This window comes from Miscanthus floridulus, chromosome 16 (assembly GCF_019320115.1).
Source record: "Miscanthus floridulus cultivar M001 chromosome 16, ASM1932011v1, whole genome shotgun sequence".
In the NCBI taxonomy this organism is placed as follows: Eukaryota; Viridiplantae; Streptophyta; class Magnoliopsida; order Poales; family Poaceae; genus Miscanthus; species Miscanthus floridulus.
In genome coordinates, this window is record NC_089595.1 from 12,074,592 (window position 1) to 12,098,553 (window position 23,962).

Consider the following 23,962-nt stretch of genomic DNA (forward strand, 5'->3'; position numbering starts at 1 on the left):
ATCCAGCATGCTAGCCTCCAGCAATGTGGGTGCCACAGGCTTTGCACAGTCGAACTGGATGCCTACTCCACCATCAGCTTCATCCGATGGTTGTGATTTCAATGGTGGCTTTGGCTTCTTGGGTCAGTCGGCAGTGAGGGGAGCCTCACCGTGTTTCAAATGCAACCAGCTTGGGCACTGATCTAAGAACTGCTTTGTCTGAGGCACTTTATTGCCTTGGCTCATCCCGGAGGTTGCTGGAAAAACCTATCAGACCAAGTAGTTCTATGAAGGTTGTCGTAGCTAGAGAGGAAGTCGCGGTCGGAGAAACGGAACAGGCACTGATCGTAGTACACCGTCGCGTCTCTGGATCCAACGCACATGGTGGACAAAGCGAGGTTGAGCACCAACGCGAGGCACAAAACGCACTGGTCGCCAAGGAAGTCCCTGCGGCAGAGCACGAGCCCGTACGCCGTGTACGGGGCGTCGCCGAACGCCCGCAACGCGAAGCCCGATGCCTTTGCGTTCCCTAGCAGCTCGTAGGACAGCTTGGCGAGGTTGGCTTGGAACGTGCTGTTGGACCGCGTCGAGTTACAGTAGCCGTACGTGCACTACCAGAGGCGGCTTCTTTGCCGAGTGGGACGATATACACTCGGCAAAGGGTGCTCGGTAAACAGTTTATCGATAAAGACCTATTTGCCGAGTGCATTTTATCGGGCACTCGGCAAAGGCTTTGCCGAGTGCCAATCCGACACTCGGCAAAGAAAAGTGGCCGTGACGGCGAGCGCCACCGTGACGGTGGCTTTGTCGAGTGTCAAGGTCAAGCACTCGGCAAAGGTCGCCGCTTTGCCGAGCGCTGTTGACTCAGACACTCGGCAAAGGTGGCTACTCTGCCGAGTGCTGCCGGCAACACACTCGGCAAACAGGCGACCTTTGCCGAGTGCAATGGCCTTTGCACTCGGCAAAGCATGTTCCCAGGTAGTTCCCAGATAGTCACTTTGCCGAGTGTCGTGACCAATGCACTTGGCAAAGTGACTGAAAACAGCATTTTTATTTGTTTTTTACATTCCATCCAAACAAACAGAAGATATATATAACAAACATCACCAACATCACATATATATCATCAACAGCACATATATATCACCAACACCACATATATATCACAAATATCACATGTCTCACAATATATCACAAATAAGTTCACAAGTAATCCAAGTGCTCCATCATCTTCAACCACAATTGCAAATAGAAGTACCATTAACAACCACAAGTATCATCACTGATTTGATGAAGGATTCGCTGAAGCATGAGGATCATTCGATGCCGCCAATTGATTCTGCACAAAGGAGAAGAGATTGCATGTGTGAGACAAGATAAATATATACCATACATGAATAAAACTTTCATACTCCACTAGGTTTGACCGTAAGCATGAACATACAAACTAAAACATTTATACTCACAGGAGTAGAATTTTGAGGAGGTGGAGGTGGAGGTGGAGCGAATAGCGAAGGTGGCGGAAGTACACCCGTAGCGGCGCCAAGACTTTGCATGTACTGAAGAATCTCCGCCATCCTCTGCTGCTCGGCCTCCCGCTCGGCCCGCTCAGCCTCCCGTTCGGACTCCACCCTCTCCATCTTCGCCTACATCTGCTCCCGTATCCTCCTCTCTTGTTCCAGCTGGGCCTACAATATATTCACCCCAATATTACAATAATGCAAAGAAAAGGTATAAAAAACCAATGAACGACGAATAAACTAGGAATAACCTCGAGTGCCTCCACCCGGTGGTGTGAAGTGTCCTGCCGAGGTCGTATGGCTAGGCTCCTGCTCGTGTTGCTTGCTCGAATCTGGGAGAGACTGGGAGTAGCGGCCGAGTCGATTGCGCCGTCGCCAATCCAGTACCCCCCATGCTTCTTGCCTCCTCCCACCCTCATGACGACTTCTCCATCAAGGTCCTCGGTGCTTGGATCGTACTGTGGCCCATGAACCTCCCTTGCCATCAATGTGTACTCACTGAGGCGGTTGTGGATGGTCGCATTGTTGTACGCCTCGGACCCGTCCTCCGGGTTGTAGTCGATGTCGAATGTCGCCTTGCCCTTGTGGGCCATAGCAAATGCCTAGAAGATGGAGCAACGCTGGCCACCATGTGACGCCGACTACGAGAAAAACAGCAAGATGATTAGAAATCATGCAGAATTGAGCGTTAGAATAAATAAATGAATTTGCGTACCCATGTTTCTGCATATCCACTAAGGCTGCGGCTGCCTTGATGGTGTGCTACACCTGGCATCATCAAACGTCGCTCCCGGCACAAGTTGTGCGTCTCCTCCCACTCGCGTGAGCACCACTTGTCCACCATCTGTTCCCAGCACTAGGGATGCGCGGCACACCAATAAGGAATCATCTACAGGCCATCAAGTACATGACATATCAGAAGATGAAATTAAGCCTACTTAATCTCAAAAGGAATCAGTATTAATGTTCTGTATTTACCTGTAGGTACTGGTCCCGGGTCAGCGTCATGCTCCTTGCGTCCCTTTTGGTGACCTTCGTTCCAAGGACGGTCCCGTGGTAAGTTACGACAGCCTGGATGCGCGCCTCGTAATGCATGTCCACGACAAGTTTTTTGTAGCATTTGGTAGCCACCGCATCCGCCCTGACCTCATGTCCGTCCTGGCATCTAAAGAAATTCTGCATACAAACACGATATATCTATTCATTATTTCAAGAATGTCCAATGAATGCGATGTATTGAGCAATGTAGTGCGAGGAGGACTTACCCACAGCTCTTGCTTCACCCGCTCCGCCTTGTTGTTGAATACCCTTGGGGCCCGATCTGCAGCATCGGGGGCGGTGGCGTAGTGGTCAAACGAGTAGGCCGGCCCCGTCACTCCGGCGCACTCAACCAGGTCAGGGAAGTGCTCCTTGCACAGAAGACCGAGGATGCCATTGACCTGGCGTATGTGACCACCTCCACTCGCCACAATCGTTCAGTTCCTGCCCAAGTGATTAAGAAAAATTATTAGTTTCTATTTTGATTTTCAACATATCATATAAAGTAGTGATAATATCTAAAATTACTTACTTTTCCCCTTCGGGTCGAATCAGCGGGCGTCTCTCACGAGGTATCGGTCGCTGAGGGAGGCTCGCGGGACCTCGCAAGTAGACGCTCGACGAACTAGAGGAAGCGGAACCCCGTGCTGTCGCCTCCTCCTCGGCGTCCTCCTGCGCCTCCTCGGCGTCCTCATAGGGCACCTGCTCCTCCTCCTCCTCACGCGACAGGGCGGCAGGCGACGGCTCCCTCCTGCGGCTGCTTTTCCTCCTTCTCCCACCGCCCACCATCTTTTTGTAGTGTGCAAATGCTGAGATTCATGGGAATAATTCCTGAGTTGATCCACAGTATTTCAATAGATAGCAGTTTTGACTAGAACTTATATATGTAGCATTCGTATCACTCCATAGATCGAAATCTAACTACAACATACCGAATCTAGTACTGAACGCGACTGAATCTAGTATGCATATTTTCCAGCATGATGACTGGTGATGATAACATTGTATATTCTGTTCCATGCACACGCATGTGCGGAGGGAACTAGCTGCAGATGACGGCCATGGCTCATGGACGTGTCATCACAGACCCGGCTTTGATGCGATGCCATTGGAAGATCGGTTCTTCTGCTTGCAGTGACGACGATGGTGACACACGCGAGAGCACTCCAAGGCCACTCACCATGGATAACTGTTTACTAATTCTTTTTGGATGATCTTGTCCTTGTACTGAAGATGACAGGTTAATTAATTAAATCCAAAAGGTATATATCTCCACAACACGAGCTAAAGCTTTGAACATGGCCCCTTCTTGTTTACAGCTAGCTGGAGCATGCATGGCCCCCTTCTTTGTTACAGGTGGAGCAAGGATCATGGTCTTTTGATATCTTCAGAAAAGGGGGTGAAAAAGAAAAGGATACCAACGAGCTGAGTCATGCATGCGCAGGATCAACATGGGAGCGGATTGGAAAGTGTCATGTTCTGACTACAACGAATTAATTTCTACATCCTAAAAAAACAAAGAGAAAAAGGGATAGCACTAGTGTTAAAAGCAAAAATCTCTGGATGACAGGAAGCTGCTACTTGCATATATGGGATGGATCGGATGATCGGCAGTCTTGCTTTTTGAGGTTGCTACTTTTCCTTTCCTTCCGCGTTGAGATCAGTAGCTTTATTTGGCTGGCAAGATAGCTTTTTTGCGATTTGATGGTGCTGCTGCCTGCTAAACTGGTCGATCAAATGGTCCATGCTAATTACACGGATTTCATTTCATTTATGGAATCGTGTAGGATTACGTTCAACTAATACGGAACTACTTTTTTTTTTCCAAGCAATACAGAAGTCAAGAAGTGATTTGGGACACAGGGGGATTACTTTATAAAAAATTCACATTGCTGAGAAACTCCAGCAGTCTTCTACACTGTGTCTCATGTTGGTTTAGAAGATTCCCCTAATTAAAACCATTTTAGCATGTACAGAGAACTACTGCAGCCGACTACCTATTGCTTCCTCTGTATTTCTTCATTTCCTTCCATTTCCATTCCCTTTTGCATACACATCCATTCTAAATTCCACGACATAAGTCCAAATTTGTAAAGAGGTATTGTTAATAGGTAGAGCATAAACTGGTGAAAATAGAAGAATTCATCTCATGTCATTTTGAGCTATAATTATCTTTGTAAAAATTCCACAAGTTCTTGAGTTGTCAGGTACTAGCATGCATCAACTAATAACTACTCCATCCGTCAAAAAAAAAAAGCAAGACACACTATAGGATTTGTAGGACATGTTAGTGGTCAAGCAAAATGAATCAAAGGATCAGACCAGAGCTGGTGCCGAGGACAATCCGCGCAACGTCCACCACTGTAGCTTTCCTGTAGCACCACATCGTGAAATCATGAACTAATTAGGTTTAAAAAAATCGTCTCGCAAAGTACTCGTAATCTGTGTAATTAATTATTTTTTTAGTTTATATTTAATACTACATGCATATGTCCAAATATACAATATAATAGGGACTAAACTTTAAAGAGGAACTAAACAAGACCTTACATATTTTTTTTTAGATAAGATTTAAATCCCAAGATTACATTCTTGGGCTGTACGATAGGCTCCAGCCCACAAAAAAGGGGGGCATTTCCGTCTTTTCGCGTCCAAAATTTTTCTCTCTCCCTCCACTCGTTCAGTTTCCCTCTCGGCGGAACCGCCGCCCGCCCCCTCAAATTCCCGCTAACCCTCGCCCCTCCCCCCTCCAAATCGAATCGCCCCCTCTCCTCTCCATTCCCCCCGCTCCTCTCGCCTCCCTTCCGCCGCAAGATTCACCCAGGTTCGCCAGCGCGATGGCAGCGCAGCTGACGCCCGGCGCGGTGGCGGCGATCTCGGAGCACGCCGACGGCGGCAACGGGACGTTGCAGCCGGTGCTGCAGGTGGTGGACGTGCGGATAGTCTCCAACGTCAAGAGCCCCACCAACCACGAGCGCTTCCGGATGCTGCTCTCCGACGGCGTCCACACGATGCAGTCCATGCTCGCCACCGCCGAGAACGTGCTCATCCACAACGGCTCCATCCAGAAGGGCTCCATCATCAACCTCCACGAGTTCACCTGCAGCACCATCCAGAACCACAGGTGAGGATTCATTAGTTAATAGTCCTGCCCCGCGCTCGGTTCCCCGCTCCATCCCAGATTCGAATCTCGCAGATTTGTATTATTTTGTTGCGTTCCTAGTAGTAGTAGAAAGGCTGAATCTTGGTTTGCTTCCCGCACGGTTCAGTGATGTAAAACATGCAGGGTATTAGGCTCGTGCCATATCGTTAGGGGCGACATTTCCGTACAAGATTTGCGGCTACCGCTTTGGAAAGATAGATTGGGATTCGGTGGTGGTAGAAAATGGTATTTGGGCGATGTGGTACTAAGGTTTATGGTCATTCCAGTCCAGACTCACGGATGTCTTGTTGATTGTTTTTTTTCCCACTATCTTTAGATTAGCCTCGGACTAGGTTAACTTCACTGCAATGGAGTCCAGCCAGTTCTATTCTTGTTTCTATTAAGGTTGTTGTGCTTCTCTGCATGTGTTTTTTTTAACCCTTTGATCCCTACAATGCACATTGATGTTATTTTCCCTTTGTCATTAGCAATTTTCCAATTTCCACTGAAAGAAAACCATCAAACAGGCAATGGTTAACATGCAGAGTTTCTTTGGTTCTGTATAAACTTTCTATACTGTTGATGATGATCCTTAGTGCAGTGAAAGGGTGCTGTAGTTTTGTGCTATCCTGAAAGCTCTTATTCTGGCATCCATGTCAAATCAGTGAAACTGTCACAACACATTCTGTTGTGACCATTCAAATAATTCTTAAGTAGCTCTTTTAAGATACGACAGAGTCTGAACCTTGTATACTCTTGTGGGAGTTACTAAAGTATGCACAATTATAGATTTCTAATGAATTACCATACATCAATAGAATCTGAATCTACTGATTATGTATGCTGGATTTTAAGATCTGAAGTGGGTTAATGTTGCTTCATGAATGTTTCAAGAATCGTTGTTTCCCCAACTTCTTTGGTTCTATAACTTGAGTCAATTCTTGGAAATACCTATTTCTGTTAGAGCTGACTGGGCATCTCATAAAGAGAAGAATATCATATTTGAATGTTAGTTTGTTCACACCTTTTTGTGGCTTGCCTCTTATCAGTTGAGTTGACCATGCCTTTATCTTTTGTTCAGGATCATTATTATTATCAAACTTGATGTTCTGCAAAGCGAGTGCGCCATAATTGGAGACCCCAAAGCCTATGATGTGAGAATCCAACCTAATGAGCAGGGCACCAACTTTGCGGCCAATGCTGCTCAAGCTAATACCGGAACATATTCCAGCGGCCCTGGTATGCTGGGATCTTCTGCTGCCCCAAGGCCATTGCAAGATGCTAATAATGTACCATACGGATCTTCTGCTGCTCCAAGGCCAGTGCAAGATGCTAACAATGTACCATACGGATCTTCTCCTGCTCCAAGGCCAGTGCAAGATGCTAATAATGTACCATACGGTGGATCCTATGGTGGTTATCAGGGTACGGTGGGCCCTCCAATTGGTCGTGCAGTAGAATCTGTTCCCAATGTGGCATCTGGTGTCTCTTATGGTACAACTTCAGCACATAATAATACAATGAATGTGGGCATGGTGCAGTCAAACTTGCAGCAGCCTTCACTGAACTCTCACCAGAACCGAAGGTTTGCAGTTCCTTCCATGGCTGGTGGCAGTGGTGCTCCTGGGAATACATACGGCCAACCTGCACAGTCCTTTTATCAGCAACCGCCTCCAGGGCATATGAATAGAACCCCTGTGTCTAAGAATGATGCAAGTCGTCTTGTCCCAGTGGCTCATTTGAACCCCTACCAAAACACATGGACAATCAAGGCTAGGGTGACTGCAAAGACTGATCTCAGGCACTACAACAACAACAAAGGTGCTGGAAAAGTCTTCTCCTTTGATCTCCTTGATGGACAGGGTGGAGAAATCCGTGCAACATGCTTCAATGCGCAGGCTGATCAGTTTTTTGACCTCATTGAGGTTGATAAGGTGTACCTGATATCTAAAGGGTCGGTGAAATCTGCAAGGAAGCAGTTTAACTCTTTGAACCACGAGTATGAAATAACTCTGGATTTCAAATCATCTATCGAAGTTTGTGTTGATGATGATAGCAACATCCCTAGGCAGCAGTATAATTTCCGGCAGATAAGCGAAATTGAGAACCTTGAGGCAGGTGCTATTGTGGACTTGATTGGAATTGTTACATCAGTTGACCCTTCTGCCACAATAATCCGAAAAGTTGGTGGCTTGGAAGCCCAGAAAAGAACTCTTCAACTGAAAGACATGTCTGGTCGAAGCGTAGAAATTACCTTATGGGGGAAGTTCTGTGATGCTGAAGGCCAGCAGCTGCAGTTGCAGTGCGATTCTGGTTTGAATCCTGTTCTAGCTTTGAAAGGTGCCCGGGTTACTGAATTCAGTGGTAGATCTGTGAACACAATCGGCTCAACTCAGTTAAAAATAGACCCAGAATTTCCTGAGGCTGAGAGTCTGCGGCGATGGTATGCAACTGAAGGGAAGACAGCTGCTTGTGTTTCTTTGTCAGGGGTAAGTATGGGCAGGACTGATGTCAGGAAAGCAGTGGCTCAGATCAAGGATGAAGATCTGGGGCGATCAGAGAAGCCAGACTTTATCACTGTTAAAGGTGCAATTTCACATCTGATCACTGATAATTTTTGTTATCCTGCTTGCACCATGGAGGTGAATGGTAGGGTGTGCAACAAAAAGGTAATAAATAATGGTGATGGGACATGGCAATGTGACAAATGCGACCAGAGCTTACCAAAATGCGAGTATAGATACTTGCTGCAGTGCCAGATCCAGGACCACACTGGGGTCACCTATGCTACTGCATTCCAAGAGGCTGGTATCGAGATCGTTGGCCACAGCGCCTACGAGCTCTACAACATAAGAGAAGAAGACCCAGAACGATTTGCTGAGATCTTACAGGGGGTTCGCTGGCAGCAGTTTCTCTTCAAGCTGAAAGTCAAGGAAGAGACCTTTAACGATGAGCAGCGTGTCAAGTGCAGCATTACGAGAGCGGAGAAGCTGGATCCAGCAAAAGAGTGTTCTTACCTTCTGGGGGTAATCAATGGCCTATTGCAGGATGATACTGGCTCACCTTCTGAGGCGCAAGGTGCCATGGCCTATAATTATAATGCTGGTCTCAGCAACACTGGCGCTGGACGAAGCGTGCCAATCTCCAACAGTGCCTACACCACCAATATGAGTGGTCCAATGTATGGGGAGTCTGCGAACCAGTTCGCGCAGCAAGCAAACACGTATATCGGGGCGCCCACTCCAGTGTCGGTGACAGGGAATGTGCAGACCTGCATGTCTTGCGGGTCAAGTGGGCACAACGCGCAGAACTGCCCTGCAGGCATGTACAGGCAGCAGCCTGGTGTGAAAACGGCAAGCTCCTACGGCTCTTCGCAGCCTCGTAACGCTGGCCCCAGACCGTGTTTCAAATGCAATCAGATCGGGCACTTTGCTAGCTCTTGCCCACTGCTGGCCCCTGCCCCCCAGCAGCAGCAGCAGCAGTATCGGAGCGGTGGCGCTTTGTCAGGTGGTTATGGTCAGCAGCAGCCCTATCTTGGGGCTACCAACTACTGAAAGTAAGTATACATCGGATCAGGCGTGATATTGGTTTTGCTTTAGATGCCTGTCCTGAATGGCATCGCTGCGTCTATCTATGTAGTGTAGATACAGAATGTTCCTTTGTGTTTGTGTGTGAAGTTGGAACCATGTATCTCGGTACCTCTAAATGTTTTTCGTCTTATATATGGTGTGGTAAATCCACGTTGCTGTGTCAGTTCTGTTGAATTCGTGGTTTGTCCAGCTTAATTAACTCACTGTATGGTGGTTGTAAATTAATGCAACTCATCTTTAGATTGTCAGCAGTTCATTTTCGCTCCAGGTTCATCTTATCTTCTGTGTACTCAAGTTAATTTTCTTCTGTCTTTATGTTTTTTATCCCCGACATATATGATTGATTTTTGGCGATACAAACATTGTTTTGAGAGGCGAAACAAATACCATGGAGCTGCACATTTTTTTTAAAGAAGCTGCACAAGGCGAAATAAGGAATATGTTTCTAAGCCGGGCCCAATCCATCACAGCCCATCCGCCAATTATGGCTTGAAACTGCACAAGGCCAAAACAATATGTTCCTGGGCCGGCCCAACCCAGCGCCATTGTGATAAAATCGCTGCCAGTTCGTCTTCCTCCAGAAAAACCCTCTCCTCGTGTCCGCCCAGCCTAGGGTTCTTCCTTCCCGACGCGCCGCCGCCATCTCGCCTCTCCGACTCGCCTCTGCCCGCCCAGGTAATTTCCGGGTTTCGGAGTGTAGATCCATGCGGGCCACTTAGAACTTTTAGCCCGCCAACGATAGGAACCAGCATACTCGTAGAGTTTTTTTTTGTTACCCTATATATGGATCTGAGAACTGTGTTTCGTTCGAGCGAAGTAGTTAGTGACTTCGTGTTTAATTCCATGTGCAGATTGACGGCTCCACTTGCATCCCATGGCGGAAGAAACCAATGTAAGCTGAAAAAAATTACTGCATCCCCCTCCCCCGGATGTTGCTCTCTTCTTTCTGGTGCCGTGAATTAATTGTGATTTGGTACTTGTGGTTTTCCTTTTCCTTTGTCGAAACAGGTAAAGAAGGAGGAAGAGGAGTTCAGCACCGGTCCTCTCTCAGTGCTCATGATGAGCGTCAAGAATAATACCCAGGTTGGTAGATTTCCTCTGGAAAATTCAGTGTCTTCTTCGCAGTCTGTCTACATTGACTTTACTTCTCAAGTATGAAAATATGTATGTGCTGGTGTTTTTGTTGTATAATCTGGTACCATGATGTGGATTATAGTTATGCAATGTGCCTGCTGTCCAGCTGTGTCAATATGGTTAACCTTAGTTGGCTGCCTCCTGCTCTTGGTAGTCCTGGAACTTAGATCCATTGTTAGGTTATATTTGACCATAGTTTTTGTGTATCAGAAGGGCAGGCCTGGTGCAGTGGTGAGAGCTGTCTCACTGAGTCACCAGGTCGTGGGTTCGAAGCAGCCTCTCCGCAGATTTGCGTGGGGAAGGCTTGCCTCGGTTTTTCCCCTTCTCCAGACCCCACTCATGTGGGAGCCTCCGGCACTGGGTCTGCCCTTTATAGTTTTTGTGTATCCTCCATCCAACTTATGATTGTTTGTGTTGTATTTGAACCTTCTATTTATTGGCTGAGACAAGTATAGTTCTGTGCAGCAGCCTGAAGCTCCTGCTTCACCAAATCATATGGCTAGTAATCTTCTTAGCTAAGACATGTTTATTAGCTGTGGTTCCCAATTGTTTACTAAACATGTCCCTCAGCTGTGATTCTAACACTATTTTAGTCCGTGGAAGTGATGCACTAGTGTGTAGTCGGTGTTGTATTCTTGTTCACTTAACTGTGATGTGCACATGTTTCTTACCTTCCAGTGCATGGAAGTAATGCAGTGGTCTTGGTAGCCTGTATTGTATCGCACCATAATTTGGCAGTTTTGACTATAATTGCTAGTACCTATCTGTCATAGGTTTCTGTATCTATACTATCTATTTTTCTGCATTATTGCTACGGTTCATTTATAATTTTTTAGTCATTTCCATCATCAAAGTTGAATTAATTTGCCAGGAACTGTTTTCTGAGTGGCACTAGTGATTTATATAAGCTGATTTGTTTGATGTTAGCTCCATTCAGCCAAAATAAAAAATTTGTCATGCATCCTTATTTCTTTCATAAATTGCAAAAGTAAGATTTACTATTTTTGTACTAACTGAATTGCTTGCTTAGTTGCTGTCAACTGCCAGACAATCATCTTTCCTTGGTCCATATTTTTACCACCCATTTTATCTAAAAATGTCCATGTATAAACCTAAGCCATCGTTTCCTGTAGTGTGATCGCTATGTCATTGTTACTTAACTGATATATCTTTGTTTCTCTCATGTATCACATATTATGTGTCCGGTGTCAGGTTGCATACTGCTGACTGCAGATAGTGCTTTTCAACTGCTCCTTGTTCTGATAATGCATTGTCTCTTATGTCTTAGGTTCTTATCAACTGCCGGAACAACAAGAAGCTGCTTGGTCGCGTGAGAGCCTTTGATCGGCATTGCAACATGGTTCTCGAGAATGTTAGGGAGATGTGGACTGAGGTATGTTGAACGGTCGCTTACCTTTTGTAAAGTTTCCCTTGCTTGAACTGATGTGTTCATTAATCATTTGTGAACACATTTTACCTGTGTTACAGGTGCCAAAGACCGGTAAAGGCAAGAAGAAGGCTCTTCCGGTGAACAAAGACAGGTTCATAAGCAAGATGTTCCTCCGTGGGGATTCGGTCATCATTGTTCTCAGGAACCCGAACTGAGTATCTTGTACACGTGGAGAGTCTATTTGCTACTACGCTGCTATTGAGTAGTATGTATGCCAGATGCTCAAAACATGGGAGTGTAAGACACGACATTTCCTGAACCAGAATTCGCTATGTGTATGTTGATGGTGGAGGATTTAACTTAAAGGCAGGATGCTAGGACTTGGTTTTACCTCTTGTAGCCTACTTGAACTGGATGTTTCTTTGAAGTAGTAACAAACCCCGCTGCATGAATCATTGGTTCCAATCTGTGAGTCGAGTTGTTAATGGCACACTGACTGCCAGATGTATGCTTGGTTATTTGTGTGCAATAGTAACTACCGCTAGCTTGTCCCTTTGCTTGTGAAAGTTGAAAGGTTACTGAGGGGCCACACACAACCTTCACGGTCGAATGACACTATTTTTTGTACAATGGACAGTTCAAGTGGGTAACTCATGATCAGCAAATTATTTGTGACCTATAACTGGCGTAGAATTGGAAAAAAGAACACTTAGAATTGGAAAAAAGACACTGAAACAAGTCAGGGCGTAAGGAACGATAATGTTGGAAGACGGGTTTTTGCTGTTATAGATCGTTCCTTTGGCTTCTTGCATGAATACACGAAGAGCCTCAGAAGCAAACCAGTCAATTGCATTAACCAGGGTCCAGAGTTAACACATACAAAAAGAAAGAAAGAAAAACCCTTGACATGTATACAATGAAAAGAAGCTCTTATATAATTGATGATGCAACGAGGAACATAGTTTTTAAACATGAACAGTTTGAAAGTTTTAAATAACTGAAAAAGGAGATGGAATTGTAGCTTTTATGAGCACTGCTACAAATAATCTTCAGAGAGCAAAGCACTTAAGAATCATGTTCGTGTCATGTGATTTGAAAACTCTGAAGTGCACTTCTTCAAAATCTAACCTTTACATCTGCCTCTCCCAAGTCTCAACTTCATTCAGTTGTGGCGTTGGCCACATTACTCTGATCAATAACATTTTTTTGAATAAGACAAATCCTTGTCTCATCAACACCTTTCAGGGGAGAAAGGACATTCAGGAATAGATAATTAGAGATACCAGGAGTCAGGAAATAACCGATGAATCTTATGCCAGGCCTTGTGAGTGAAAAAACCAAAGCTTGGTTGCATTGATGTTTGTTCACCAACACATTTCAGCAATCATTTCGGATGGAAAATTCACGTGTATATCAAGGCAGCATGCTAAGTTCAGATGAAATAACAAATTTCATCTAGCAAAGGAAAACACAATACATGGATGTTCTGCATCCAAAAGAAACAAGAGAAGGCTTTTGTTGCACATTTACTCATCATCAGTAAAGCATATGAAGAACCCCAACATTTGGTCCCTGCTCGCTGGCCTGAGGGTCCAGGGGTGGAATGTAGCAAAGGATGTGGAAATTGCAGCTGCACCTCTTGGTGAGGCATCAAATGAGTTAAATTACTGCTGCATTTGGAACAATGAATCTCTTGAGCAAGCACCGCTAAAACAGCTGGCAAAATTGTCAGATGTAGTCTGCTGGCTCAACTATTACAACCGTGCTTCTGAGAACACTGCTCTCATTAAAAGGCTTATTTTCACCCACATTGCATACACGTACTCCAAAAGAATGAGCATTAAGAATATTCTTTGTGCTTACATTCAGAGTGTTAGCCCATTAACTAGTAAGATCTAATCTCTTAGCAGATACTACTGTGAACTAATGATGGCCTCTTTTAGATCAGGAGTATCATAAGGCTGTTATTTGTGATTTTCTGTGCACAACCTGACAGTACTAGCCTGGTTGGGCATGGACTTCACAAGGCACAGCATTTGGTAATATGACTACTGTAGGAATCAGAATGACACTGAAAATGTCCGTTAACACTCCTACTTATCTTACAGGCATTGAGTCCCAAACCATTGTTGCCAATAAAAGTCTGCAACTAAGGATTATACTATATAATGGGGGTCATTGTCATTACTTTTTCTGTAGTTGTGGTTGCTACATTACTCTGATCAAACACATTGAGCAAACTGAGCTGGATTGCAGTGATGTTGTACAAGATGATAACCAAAGCTGAACATAAACCATCACATGAGAAATGAGATACAGTAAGAGCCTTTTCGCATATCCATATCAAGGTAATAGTAATACTCATTCAGAGAGGAAAAATCAGGACATGAAGAATTCATGCATTCATTCATCAAAATTCCAAATTTGCAGTGTGTGAGAGTATAGATCACTCCTGGCCTTGCATTTCCTTCCTAACAACTGCTACGCTCGTTAGTCTTACGGCGTCGTGTTTCCTTTCCATGGATCATCACAAGGTAAAGTAAAACTAAGCTACACTTACAGAAGAAGTGAAGCAAAGAAGTAACTGTCGAGAAGAGCATGGGTGGATCAACCGATCAATCGTCGAATGCTGCCGACGACGAGGAGGAGTCGGCGAGGTGGGGGAAGCGCGCGGCGGTGGCGGTGGAGAGGAGGAGGTACTTGCGGACGCAGGAGCGGACGCACTCCTCCTCGCGCTTGCCAAGCGCCCGGCGGTAGAAGGAGACGACGCAGTCGGAGAAGCAGCGGTGCGAGAGCCAGCTGTACAGATGCATCCTGCAACGAGGGTGGGGGGAGGGAGGGAGGAGTCGTCACTCGTCAGCCACAACTCACGAGCAAGGAAGGGGAGCAGATGGAGCAGCCGCCCTCTGCCACCTCCTCGAAGGAAAGAGAAGTAGAGATCGAGCAAGGGAGGAGGAGGGCGTACGCGTCTCGGGTCTGTAGGCCGTCGGCGATGGTGTCCAAGCGCGCCTGGTCCTGCTCGTCGTCGCCGGCGGCCGTGGCGGCGGCGGCGGCGTCCATGATTCAGCTGCGTGTTTCTTTCTTGGAGGAGGAGGACTGGAAGGGAGACAAGGGTAAAGCAAACAAGACAGTCACACAGAGCCTACTAGAACAGAATGCGGCGGCCCATGGGGCTCTTTGGGCCGGCCCGTTCTGGAAAGGGGAGAGTCCGAAAAATACTTGTGCCGATTTTTCATTTATATATTTTTCTATATTTGTTTTTTTTTGAAAAAGTAAGTTTTCTATATTTGCTACGAGTATATTTAATTTTTGCAAAAAAGGTCTAAGGGCATCTCTAGGATTTTGGTATAATTTACTTGCTAAACTAATAGATCTAGCAAGTTAACATAAGAAAATAGCAACCTTAAATTTAGTTCTTCTCCAATAGTCTCTAATAATAACTTTCTAAACGATTTTGCATTGGGAACCCTAAACTATGTCTAACTAACTAAATCTTTTTAATGGTTTTTTAATCTCTTACTGCTTTCTCATATGAAATCCTTTATTTTCTTAATTACTCATACGTTTAATTTACTTTGATTTGATCTCCTGAGAAAAAGATCGAAGCGGGCGCAGATACAGACTTACAGAAGCTTATGAATTGGAGAGCATATTTGACAATTTTTTATTTTAAGGAGCTCTTTTATCAAAGTGTTGGATTGGAGGACACTTTTTTTTAAAAAAATCAAAATGGAAAGGCATTTACAAATTAAAATTTCTAGAGATTCTGTAAGTAAAAAAATCGGTAATGCTATCTATCGAGCGTCCGTCTGGCCGGATGGGATGGACCCGCCTACCCCTCATCCTTTCGCCTTGCGCGCCATGCGCCTCGTGCCTTGCGCGCCCCACCCACACCTCGTGCATCGCACCCCACCCGCACCTCGCGCGCGTGGGCTGCTCTCGCCTCGCGTCGCCTGCGCCTCACGCTGTGCACAACCGAGGTTCAACCTCCATATCGTGGCATCGAGCTCCGTGCCAGCATCAAGCTCCGTGTCAACGAGTGTCTATTGGGGGACAGCAAGTAGATGAACACATGTTGAAGCTGTATGTTTTATGCGTTTAGATGTATGTTGCATATGTGTCATCTAGATGTTGCAAAAGTAGATCTGTTGTTGCATATGTTGCAATTACTATACACGTATGTTGCAAATGTATGTTTTAAATGTTTTAGCTATTTCAAACGTATGTTGCAAGTGTTTTATTTGGATATTGCATATGTTGCACTGGCTATACATGTATGTTGCAAGTCTGTGTTTTAAATATTTCAGCTGTTTCAAACGTAGGTTGCAAGTATTTTATTTGGATGTTGCATATGTTGCAATGCTCATACACATATGTTGCAAACGTATATTGCAAGTGTTTTATCTGGATGTTGCATATGCTGCAGTGCCCATACACATATGTTGCAAACATATGTTGTAAATGGTTCATCTGTTTCAGACGTATGTTGCAGCAAATGCTTTATGTTACAAGTGTTTCATGAGCAGGCGTGGCAAGGGGTGCTGGCGAAGGTGGTCCCCTTGGGCGCAGCGGTCCCCGCATGCGCGCAGGAAGTGAAGCGGGCGCGGTAGCAGGCGCAGAGCACAAAGGTGTATCCATGGGCATGGCAGCAGGCGCGGAGCACGAAGCTAAATCCATGGACGAGCAGTAGGCGCAGAGGACGAGGCGAAGCAGAGCATGAAGCTGCATGGGCAGACAACATGCGCGGAGCACGAGGCGAATCGGAGTACGAAGCTACATCCATAGGCGCCCTGAAGGTATCATTATTGAAAACAGGCGGGCAACAGGCGTGGACGTCCGAACGGATGCCGCGTCCGAACATCCGGACGCTACTCTCTGTGTTAAAAAAATGTAAAGAGATATACTTTTGCCACCCATTGAGTGATCAAGGTAGATTATTACAGGTGGTTTCTATATGTGATAGTGCACCAAGCATTACTCATTTGCTATTTGCGGATGATTCACAGCTTCTTCTCAAGGTAAACCAACGGAATGCAGATCATCCCAAATATGTGCTGCAACTTCATGAGGAGTGCTCGGGTCAGATCATAAGTACATCGATCAAATTGAGTTGCGGAAGGTCGCTTTGCTCTGCACGTAGGCTTTTTGTTTTTTTATTTAATCCACAACGAATAACTAGGGGCCATAAAAAAATATTATGGTCTTCCAAGTAGATGTTAAAATTTAAGTACGACCCATTTCACCTGTATCTGGTATCACAACTTTTGCTGTTTTAAAATTACTAAAGTTAACATTCTTCCTAAACTGATATGTTTGAGTTTTCGATTGATCAGCTGCTTAGCCCGAAAATAAATTTTTAACAATTCAGGAAGAATAGTATAAATTTATAATTAAAAAAACAATATTTTATCATGTTGCAAAGAAAAATTCAAGAGCACATTTGTCTTGGTTTTCCATGGTGCAAAGCAAACAGCCCCCCCCCCCCCCCCCCCCCCCCCTCGTAGAAGAATGCACACAACACTTTGTGTAATATATCCTTTTGATCACTTTTTGTTTTTTAAACACTTTATAATGTATTTTAGCTCTTCTCATTTATTTACATATATATAATTAGTAGGGGAAACCCTCCTGTTTATTATACCTTAAAAAAGAAAGAGGGACTATGTATATAGGCAAATATTTAGGGCCAGAGTCCGGTGATATATATTAGTTGTGAGCCGAAGGGAAATGTTTTATTCACCATAACTTTGATGAGCACGTACCCATACATGATTACATTGACCAAGGAAAAGGAAATTGTATGATGAAGCAATGACATCCAAAATAACCAAAATCAATGCAAATGAAATTAGACAAATAATATTAAATTATATTCGTAGAACATAAAAAAAAACCAACCTTCACACAGGAAACAAGTTTTAATGATAATAGCACGTACATATATAAGGCCGGTCTTAGAGGGAGTTTCCCAAAACAAACTGATGGTCTCCTCTATGTGTGCGACGAATGATGATTGACACATTTATCGAGAGGCTTTAAGCTTTTGGTGGTGCTAGCATGTTGTTTATATGTGTGCATACTATGTTTTTGCTAACCAGAAGGTATTAGAGGAAGATGTATCTTGGCTCATGATGTGTGGGTGTATGGATGCGATATGATGGTCAGCAGATGCATTGTGAAGGACAGGCTAGGCACGACACCGATGGACTATGCATGTGGTAGTGTAGGGCGAGCTGGTGGTTTGACGCGTACAGATCGATATTGCTTGGTGATGGACAGGACGAAGCTTGGCACACTAAAGGGACTGTCCAGTCCAGAAAGTCATTGATGGAGATCCATGTTGCTTAGAGGAAGAGTACTAGAAGACATATGGACAAAAGGATGATGAACATGGCGTCATCCAAGTCAAGGAGGAGGACGATAACGCCATGACACTTGGTGGACACCAGGCACGGGTCTACGCCAGGATGATGAAGATGGAGAAGGTAAAGTCAAGGAGAAAGGTGAAGGTGTTGGGGGCATGCATCAGCCTCGGTGAGTCAAACCTCATGGGGGTGTGCAAGATGTTTTTTTTGCTAGTTTAGTCCTCAATACTGGGTATGGATGGTTTGGTGGTTTATGCCTCAAAACCACATGTGACGAGTTGACTGCTTTGGGCCTCGAAACCAAGGGTGATGGGTCAGAAGATGTGTGATGTCATCATAAAGCTTGCATCAACAAAGTGAAATCATAAAGGCGTTGGGTCCATCGCACCGACAAAAATCTAGACAGTTTTACCCCTAGGTATTTGGACGGAGTGCTTTATATAATTACACTTTAGAAACAACCAAGTGCCATATAGTGGGCATGGATAGTTGTGGGGAACACACCCTGGGGATTAGTCTCTAATTTGAGTGGTTGAGAGTTTTGCTTTGCATAAGAGAGAGAGAGAGAGAGAGAGAGAGAGAGAGAGAGAGAGAGAGAGAGAGAGAGAGAGAGAGAGAGAGCAAAAGAGGCGAGGCTTTTGTCCTTTTAGTTTCTTTACCATACAAAGTTTTGGTTTGCTACGATTCGCTTGTACCCCAACATCTAGATCTATTCCAAGTTTTGATTTTGTGCTCCAATGTGTCTATCTCCCTCAATTCATAAGTTCTTACCTTTTTTTAGAATTTTGAAGCCATTTTTATAGCCTTTGTCTCTTGATTTGATTTTGTTTTGGGCTAGATTTGTTTATGGGTTTAGGTATTAGCATACATGAGAAAGATATCTTGGTCATCAGTTATCCAATTGTAACACCCTCGGTGTTACACCGCAAATCATTTACTAAAACACTTCATGAGCATCATATTTATGTGGTAACACATGAGATGAAATGTGTAGATGAAACATTGCAACTGAAACGACAAAAAAAATGCAAAACGAAAAGTTCCTTCGCGATTCGTATCATTATCAAGTAGGGTTGTAAAGCAAATTTTATTGAACAAAAATGCTATAGAACATGTATGTGACATTTAAATGAAGTTTGAAATATGAACTTTGTAGATGACAATGAAGTACTTGGTATTGAAAAATAATATTGCCAAGTAGTAGTTTCAATACCTTAGAAATGCAATTTGAAATAGAATTCAACTCAACACTTAGAAAATTTCTAAGCTTGTGGACAGCTAGACATTGCCTTGTTTAGCAATTTATTTTGCAAGATTGGGTTAAGAGGTGGTGCTGTGTTTAGCTCGGTTTAGTAGTCCAATATACCACCTTAAGTATAGGGAAGATGGATTGGTTGTAAGGTCAACCGTTTAGCCGTTTTGAGTGCTTTAAATCCGTGCACAGCATGTTTTCGGGCTGCTTTTCCGGCTAGATGCGATCACCATGCCAAGCGGCCTTGACGTCGTGGCGCTCGGTGCGTGCCGTGCGCACGTGGCCACGCGCTGGAGGGCCGGAGCTGCCCGCGGCTTGGCCGCTCTGGCTGCACCGCTTGCCGCACCTCATTGGCCGCCTCGAGCTGCTGCCGTGCGGAGTCTCGGCTGCCCGACTCGTCACGTCACATTGCCCCACCGCCTGCTGCCGTTGCTGCGCGATGCTGCTGCTCTCTGTACCCGTGCCATGACAACGCCGCTGCCGCTGTCGTTGCATCGCCACGCTGCGCGCCTGCCCACTGCGTTGTGCTGCGCCGCTGGCCCGCCTAGACGCTGCGTGCACAAGGCCGAACCGCCGTCGCCATGCCATTTATGGCACTGCTGTGCGCGGGCCACGCCGACCTCAAGCGCGTGCCGTCGGCTAGTGCCGGCTGTGGGTCATTTCGGTTGCGCCACCGGCATCACGCCAAGGCGCACATGCTAGCTACTAACCGCGTCCCCACCGCCTCCTATTCTCTCGCTTCTCCCTTGTCCGCCTCTCTGTGTCCAACCACCTCTGCTTCCGCCGTCGAGTCACGGTCACCGTGAGCCAGAGAGCTAGCACCTCTCATCAATCCCTCATGCCCGTGTCTCCGCCTTTATGTCCTCTTGCCGACCGCCCCCTCCCCGTTTTGATTGCGGCATAGCCGAGCTCCAATTTTGGAGCTTTGCTCCCGCCACCGTGCCATTAAGACCCGACCCACCTGCACCGTGGCCAGCCCCTCCTCAACGTCTCGAGCCGAATTGGCTGCACCACTAGCCCCGCCTAGAAACCTCCTCGTCGTGCGCACCTAAGTCATATCTCTACCATTGCCTCCTCGCCTCTGGCATGGCCGTGTCACTATGGTTCACTGTCGAGCTTGCCACGCGCACGTGGCCAGGCTCGCTCGGGGCATCTTCGGCCGAGACGACACCTCGGTTAGGTCACTGGTGAGTTGTCATTGCTCACCCACTACCCCTACTACCTTATTAATATTGTAGCTCACCGAAACACTATCGCCATTGCCGTAGGGTGCCTGCTATCGTGGAGAGGTCCTCCTACGGTGCCCCGGCTCGTGCAACTGCCGCCCATCGCCTCACATTGACCCCTTGGTGAGATTCAACCTCTTAGCTAGGTTAGCATGGGTCCTGGGTGGTCGGCGTAGTTGCCAGTGCCACTGCTCGCTGTGCTAGAGCGTGCGGGGTGGATCGAGGACCTCTCCATTGTAAATTGGAGAAATTGTGAGGACCATTGTGCATAGATGTTGTCTCTAGGAATAGTAATGTGGACTGCGGTTTATTTTGTTTGAAGTCCAAGGACTTTTCTGCAAGTGCGCTAGCACGTGCGTGGGCTCCCCGTCATGGGATGCCTCCGCGTGTGGGCCGCGCCCGAGTGGGCCGCGTTGGGCCAGAATTGGTTTATCTTTTTCGTAGAGAATTAGAAATAGCTTTATATTTCTATTTAAGAACCAATTTTGTGTAATTAATCTAAAATCGTGTAGATGTTCAAAAATTGTGAAATAAATTTTGTTAGGCTCCTAAAATTATGCTCTATGTGTTGGTGTATTTATTTTGTGCATATATATGTTGACCTTAGGAGCCATTAAATTAATTAAGGATGCTTAATATTATTAGTCTAAATATTGTAGGAACTATTGTGGCAAAATGATGATAGCTTTAGCTTTGAAAATTTTATAATAGCTTTAATGTATTATTGTGTGCTCCCTGTAATTTTTGTAGCCCTAGAATAGTCATTAGCACTAGGATGGTTAGGTGCTCCTTGTTGTAATATAAGTTAAATCGCTAATAAGAATAAGACGACATTTTGGTTGCTAAGTTAATACTTGTTAGATGAATCCATACCTGTTTTGGTGGAAATGATAGGTAGTTAGTATCTTAGCCATTAGAGCTAGCTTAGTAGCTTAATAGATGTATTCTTAGTTTAAGAGCTGCTGTTGCTAAAATACTAAGTGCTTGCATCATCATTGCATACATGTAGAGAACGCGTTGGTGGAGTTCGAGACCGCTGGAGAGCAGGAGTACGAGGAGGTGATCGAGGAGTACGAGGAGGAGGTCTTCGTATATGAGGAAGCCTCAGAGCCACCGGCGACTGACATAGCTGACAACCCGCTTGCCCAAGGCAAGCCCTGGTGCATAACCCTTATTTTGAATAATCACTGTATATGTATGAGATGTGCATTTACGTTACAAGTGTTATATTAGAACTACATGCATAGATACTTTTACCTATGAGTCCTACTAGTATAGGTCAAGTAACTGCTATGCTTAGGATCTTCGGTAGCGTGAGTAACCTGTCGTTACTCACAATAGGTGATTATTATTATCACTCTCTTAATAAAATGGTGAAAAGGAAAATGGAGACTGGGCAGGAATAAGGTATGGGTATTGGTGGGTGTAATAGGTTGTGTCCTACGGCCAACAGGATATGGCTTGGTTACACTGTTTCTCTATCAGTGTCGGTTAAAGACCGTCCATTGCTGTGGATGGTAGTCAGGTCATAGACTTATTATCCTGAGCACATACTTGCTTATGGGAGCGGGAAGGCTCATTGCTCTCTTATTGTGGGTTCCGGCTCTTTCCGGACTGGCCGATTAGAGGTAGGGATGGTGGAGGTCTAAGCACCACACTGAGTCTAGGACTTAGGTGTGGGGGCTTGGAGTCCAAGTTTGGACAGGGACCTGGACCCCTTGATAGGAGAGTGGTGGGTTGGTCTTGCTTGTGCCTGGGGTGCAAGCAGGGCATGTGTTTTGGAGTACCCAGCTGGGATACATTGGTTCGCGAATCACCGTGTGATACAATACGACTTGGCTATGGTCTAGCACCGTAGTATGAACTAGAAGATGAAAGATGATGAATGGATCTGATTGCTCAACTCTTGTTTGAAAGTAGAACAGGTGCTTACATAGAATAGTTTGCTAATGAACTAATCATAACTGCTAATAAAACACATACATAAGGATTCACTATTAGTAATGCTTTTTTGCCAAAAGGAAACCCAACAAACCATAAAGCCTATCATATCCTTAGAGTCGGGAAATTATTCTCACTAGTCGGGTAAGTCTTGCGAGTACATTGTATACTTAGGGTTTATTTACCCCTATTGCAAGTGCAGCTTGAGGAGTGGCTTTGTGTGGAGGATTCTACTGGTGGGCACAGATGGATCATTGTATCTTATCGTTAGATGTTTATTTCAATTCCGCTATTTAAATTCTACACTTTGAACTTGGTATTGTAATAAATTATTTCTAAGAACCCTTGTTGTATGAAATAGACTAAGTATTATAAACTCGTTCTTATTATTGGATCCTGGATGTAAAATTGTGGATGGTTCGAGTTCTCCCTTGGGATGTGCTCGACAGGAACTGCTAGAGGTAACCCACTTTCGGGGTGCTTAGTGTCTAGAGGGAGACAAGCGTCTTCGAAAGTGTGTTATTTCGGACGGTTATGCCACACCAATCTCCTCCAATATTGGTTTCCCCCAAATTTTTTTTCCATTCTCCAGGGTTTCATGAGTTTTGCAAAACTAGAGCTAAAATCTTGATATTTTGGGGCTTATTGGTTGGAAAGGATTGTTCATGATGTAGGGATGCCATGCTTAAAATTTGGTTTCAATCATATTTCATTGGCAAAATTAGCTACAAGACATGAAGAGTGAAGTCATGTGGCAAGCGAACATCGAAAAAAGTTCAATTGGCCCGCGAACACTTTGAAAATTTGTTAATTTGCCTATTTAAATAATATTTTTTGAATAGAGAAAGATGATGAAATATTAATTTTGCCTTTTTTCTTCTTTCTCCATGCCCTTCTTCCCTTCAGTCTTCCACTGCCTGCCTCTGCAATTCGGCATGCGGCCACACGCGAGGTGCATAGCTTATCTCGGCACGACGTTAGAGAGAGTGGGGCAAGGTGGAGGTGGCTCCAGACAATGGTGGGCACCCAGGATACGGTAGGTGGCGAGAGCTTGGCGATTGCACGTGGCGGCGGGCACAGGGATGTGTAGGGCCAGGGATGCTGCCAGTGGCGCTTTGCGAAGCAACTAGGCCGGCAACACATGGTGTCTACAAGACGGCAACGGCACATAACGAGACAGCGTGGGCAGCAAGGCATTGAGCCGCAACGCGGCTGAAGGACACAAGGCGGTGGCATGCGTGTCGGTTGGCAAAGGAGCCATGGACCCACCTCTCCGTCTTTCTCTTGTTCCCTACATCCTATGTCTCCACCTTCCTCTCTTTCCTACATTCTATGCTACCATTTTCCTACAACCATCGAATATTATTTGTCTGTAGATAATTCGT

The 23,962-nt window shown here is 45.4% G+C and overlaps 4 protein-coding genes across 4 annotated transcripts; 2 read left to right on the plus strand and 2 right to left on the minus strand.

The window, feature by feature from the left end:
• Positions 1–221: 221 nt before the first annotated feature.
• On the minus strand, positions 222–1,619 carry LOC136510279 (putative cysteine-rich receptor-like protein kinase 9). The gene is made up of 2 exons (XM_066504789.1): positions 1,540–1,619; positions 222–552 (listed from the first exon to the last, which is right to left on the minus strand). Exons 1-2 carry the CDS (start codon positions 1,617–1,619, stop codon positions 222–224), a joined length of 411 nt encoding a protein of 136 aa, XP_066360886.1.
• Positions 1,620–5,303: 3,684 nt separating this feature from the next.
• On the plus strand, positions 5,304–9,577 carry LOC136514144 (replication protein A 70 kDa DNA-binding subunit C-like). Its single transcript, XM_066508136.1, has 2 exons — positions 5,304–5,661; positions 6,761–9,577. Exons 1-2 carry the CDS (start codon positions 5,375–5,377, stop codon positions 9,231–9,233), a joined length of 2,760 nt encoding a protein of 919 aa, XP_066364233.1. The 5' UTR covers positions 5,304–5,374; the 3' UTR covers positions 9,234–9,577.
• Positions 9,578–9,848: 271 nt separating this feature from the next.
• On the plus strand, positions 9,849–12,344 carry LOC136514147 (uncharacterized). Its single transcript, XM_066508144.1, has 5 exons — positions 9,849–9,944; positions 10,121–10,161; positions 10,278–10,352; positions 11,692–11,796; positions 11,892–12,344. Exons 2-5 carry the CDS (start codon positions 10,144–10,146, stop codon positions 12,006–12,008), a joined length of 315 nt encoding a protein of 104 aa, XP_066364241.1. The 5' UTR covers positions 9,849–9,944; positions 10,121–10,143; the 3' UTR covers positions 12,009–12,344.
• Positions 12,345–14,195: 1,851 nt separating this feature from the next.
• On the minus strand, positions 14,196–14,895 carry LOC136510046 (mitochondrial import inner membrane translocase subunit TIM9-like). The gene is made up of 2 exons (XM_066504621.1): positions 14,759–14,895; positions 14,196–14,607 (listed from the first exon to the last, which is right to left on the minus strand). Exons 1-2 carry the CDS (start codon positions 14,851–14,853, stop codon positions 14,409–14,411), a joined length of 294 nt encoding a protein of 97 aa, XP_066360718.1. The 5' UTR covers positions 14,854–14,895; the 3' UTR covers positions 14,196–14,408.
• Between the last annotated feature and the right edge of the window lie 9,067 nt (positions 14,896–23,962).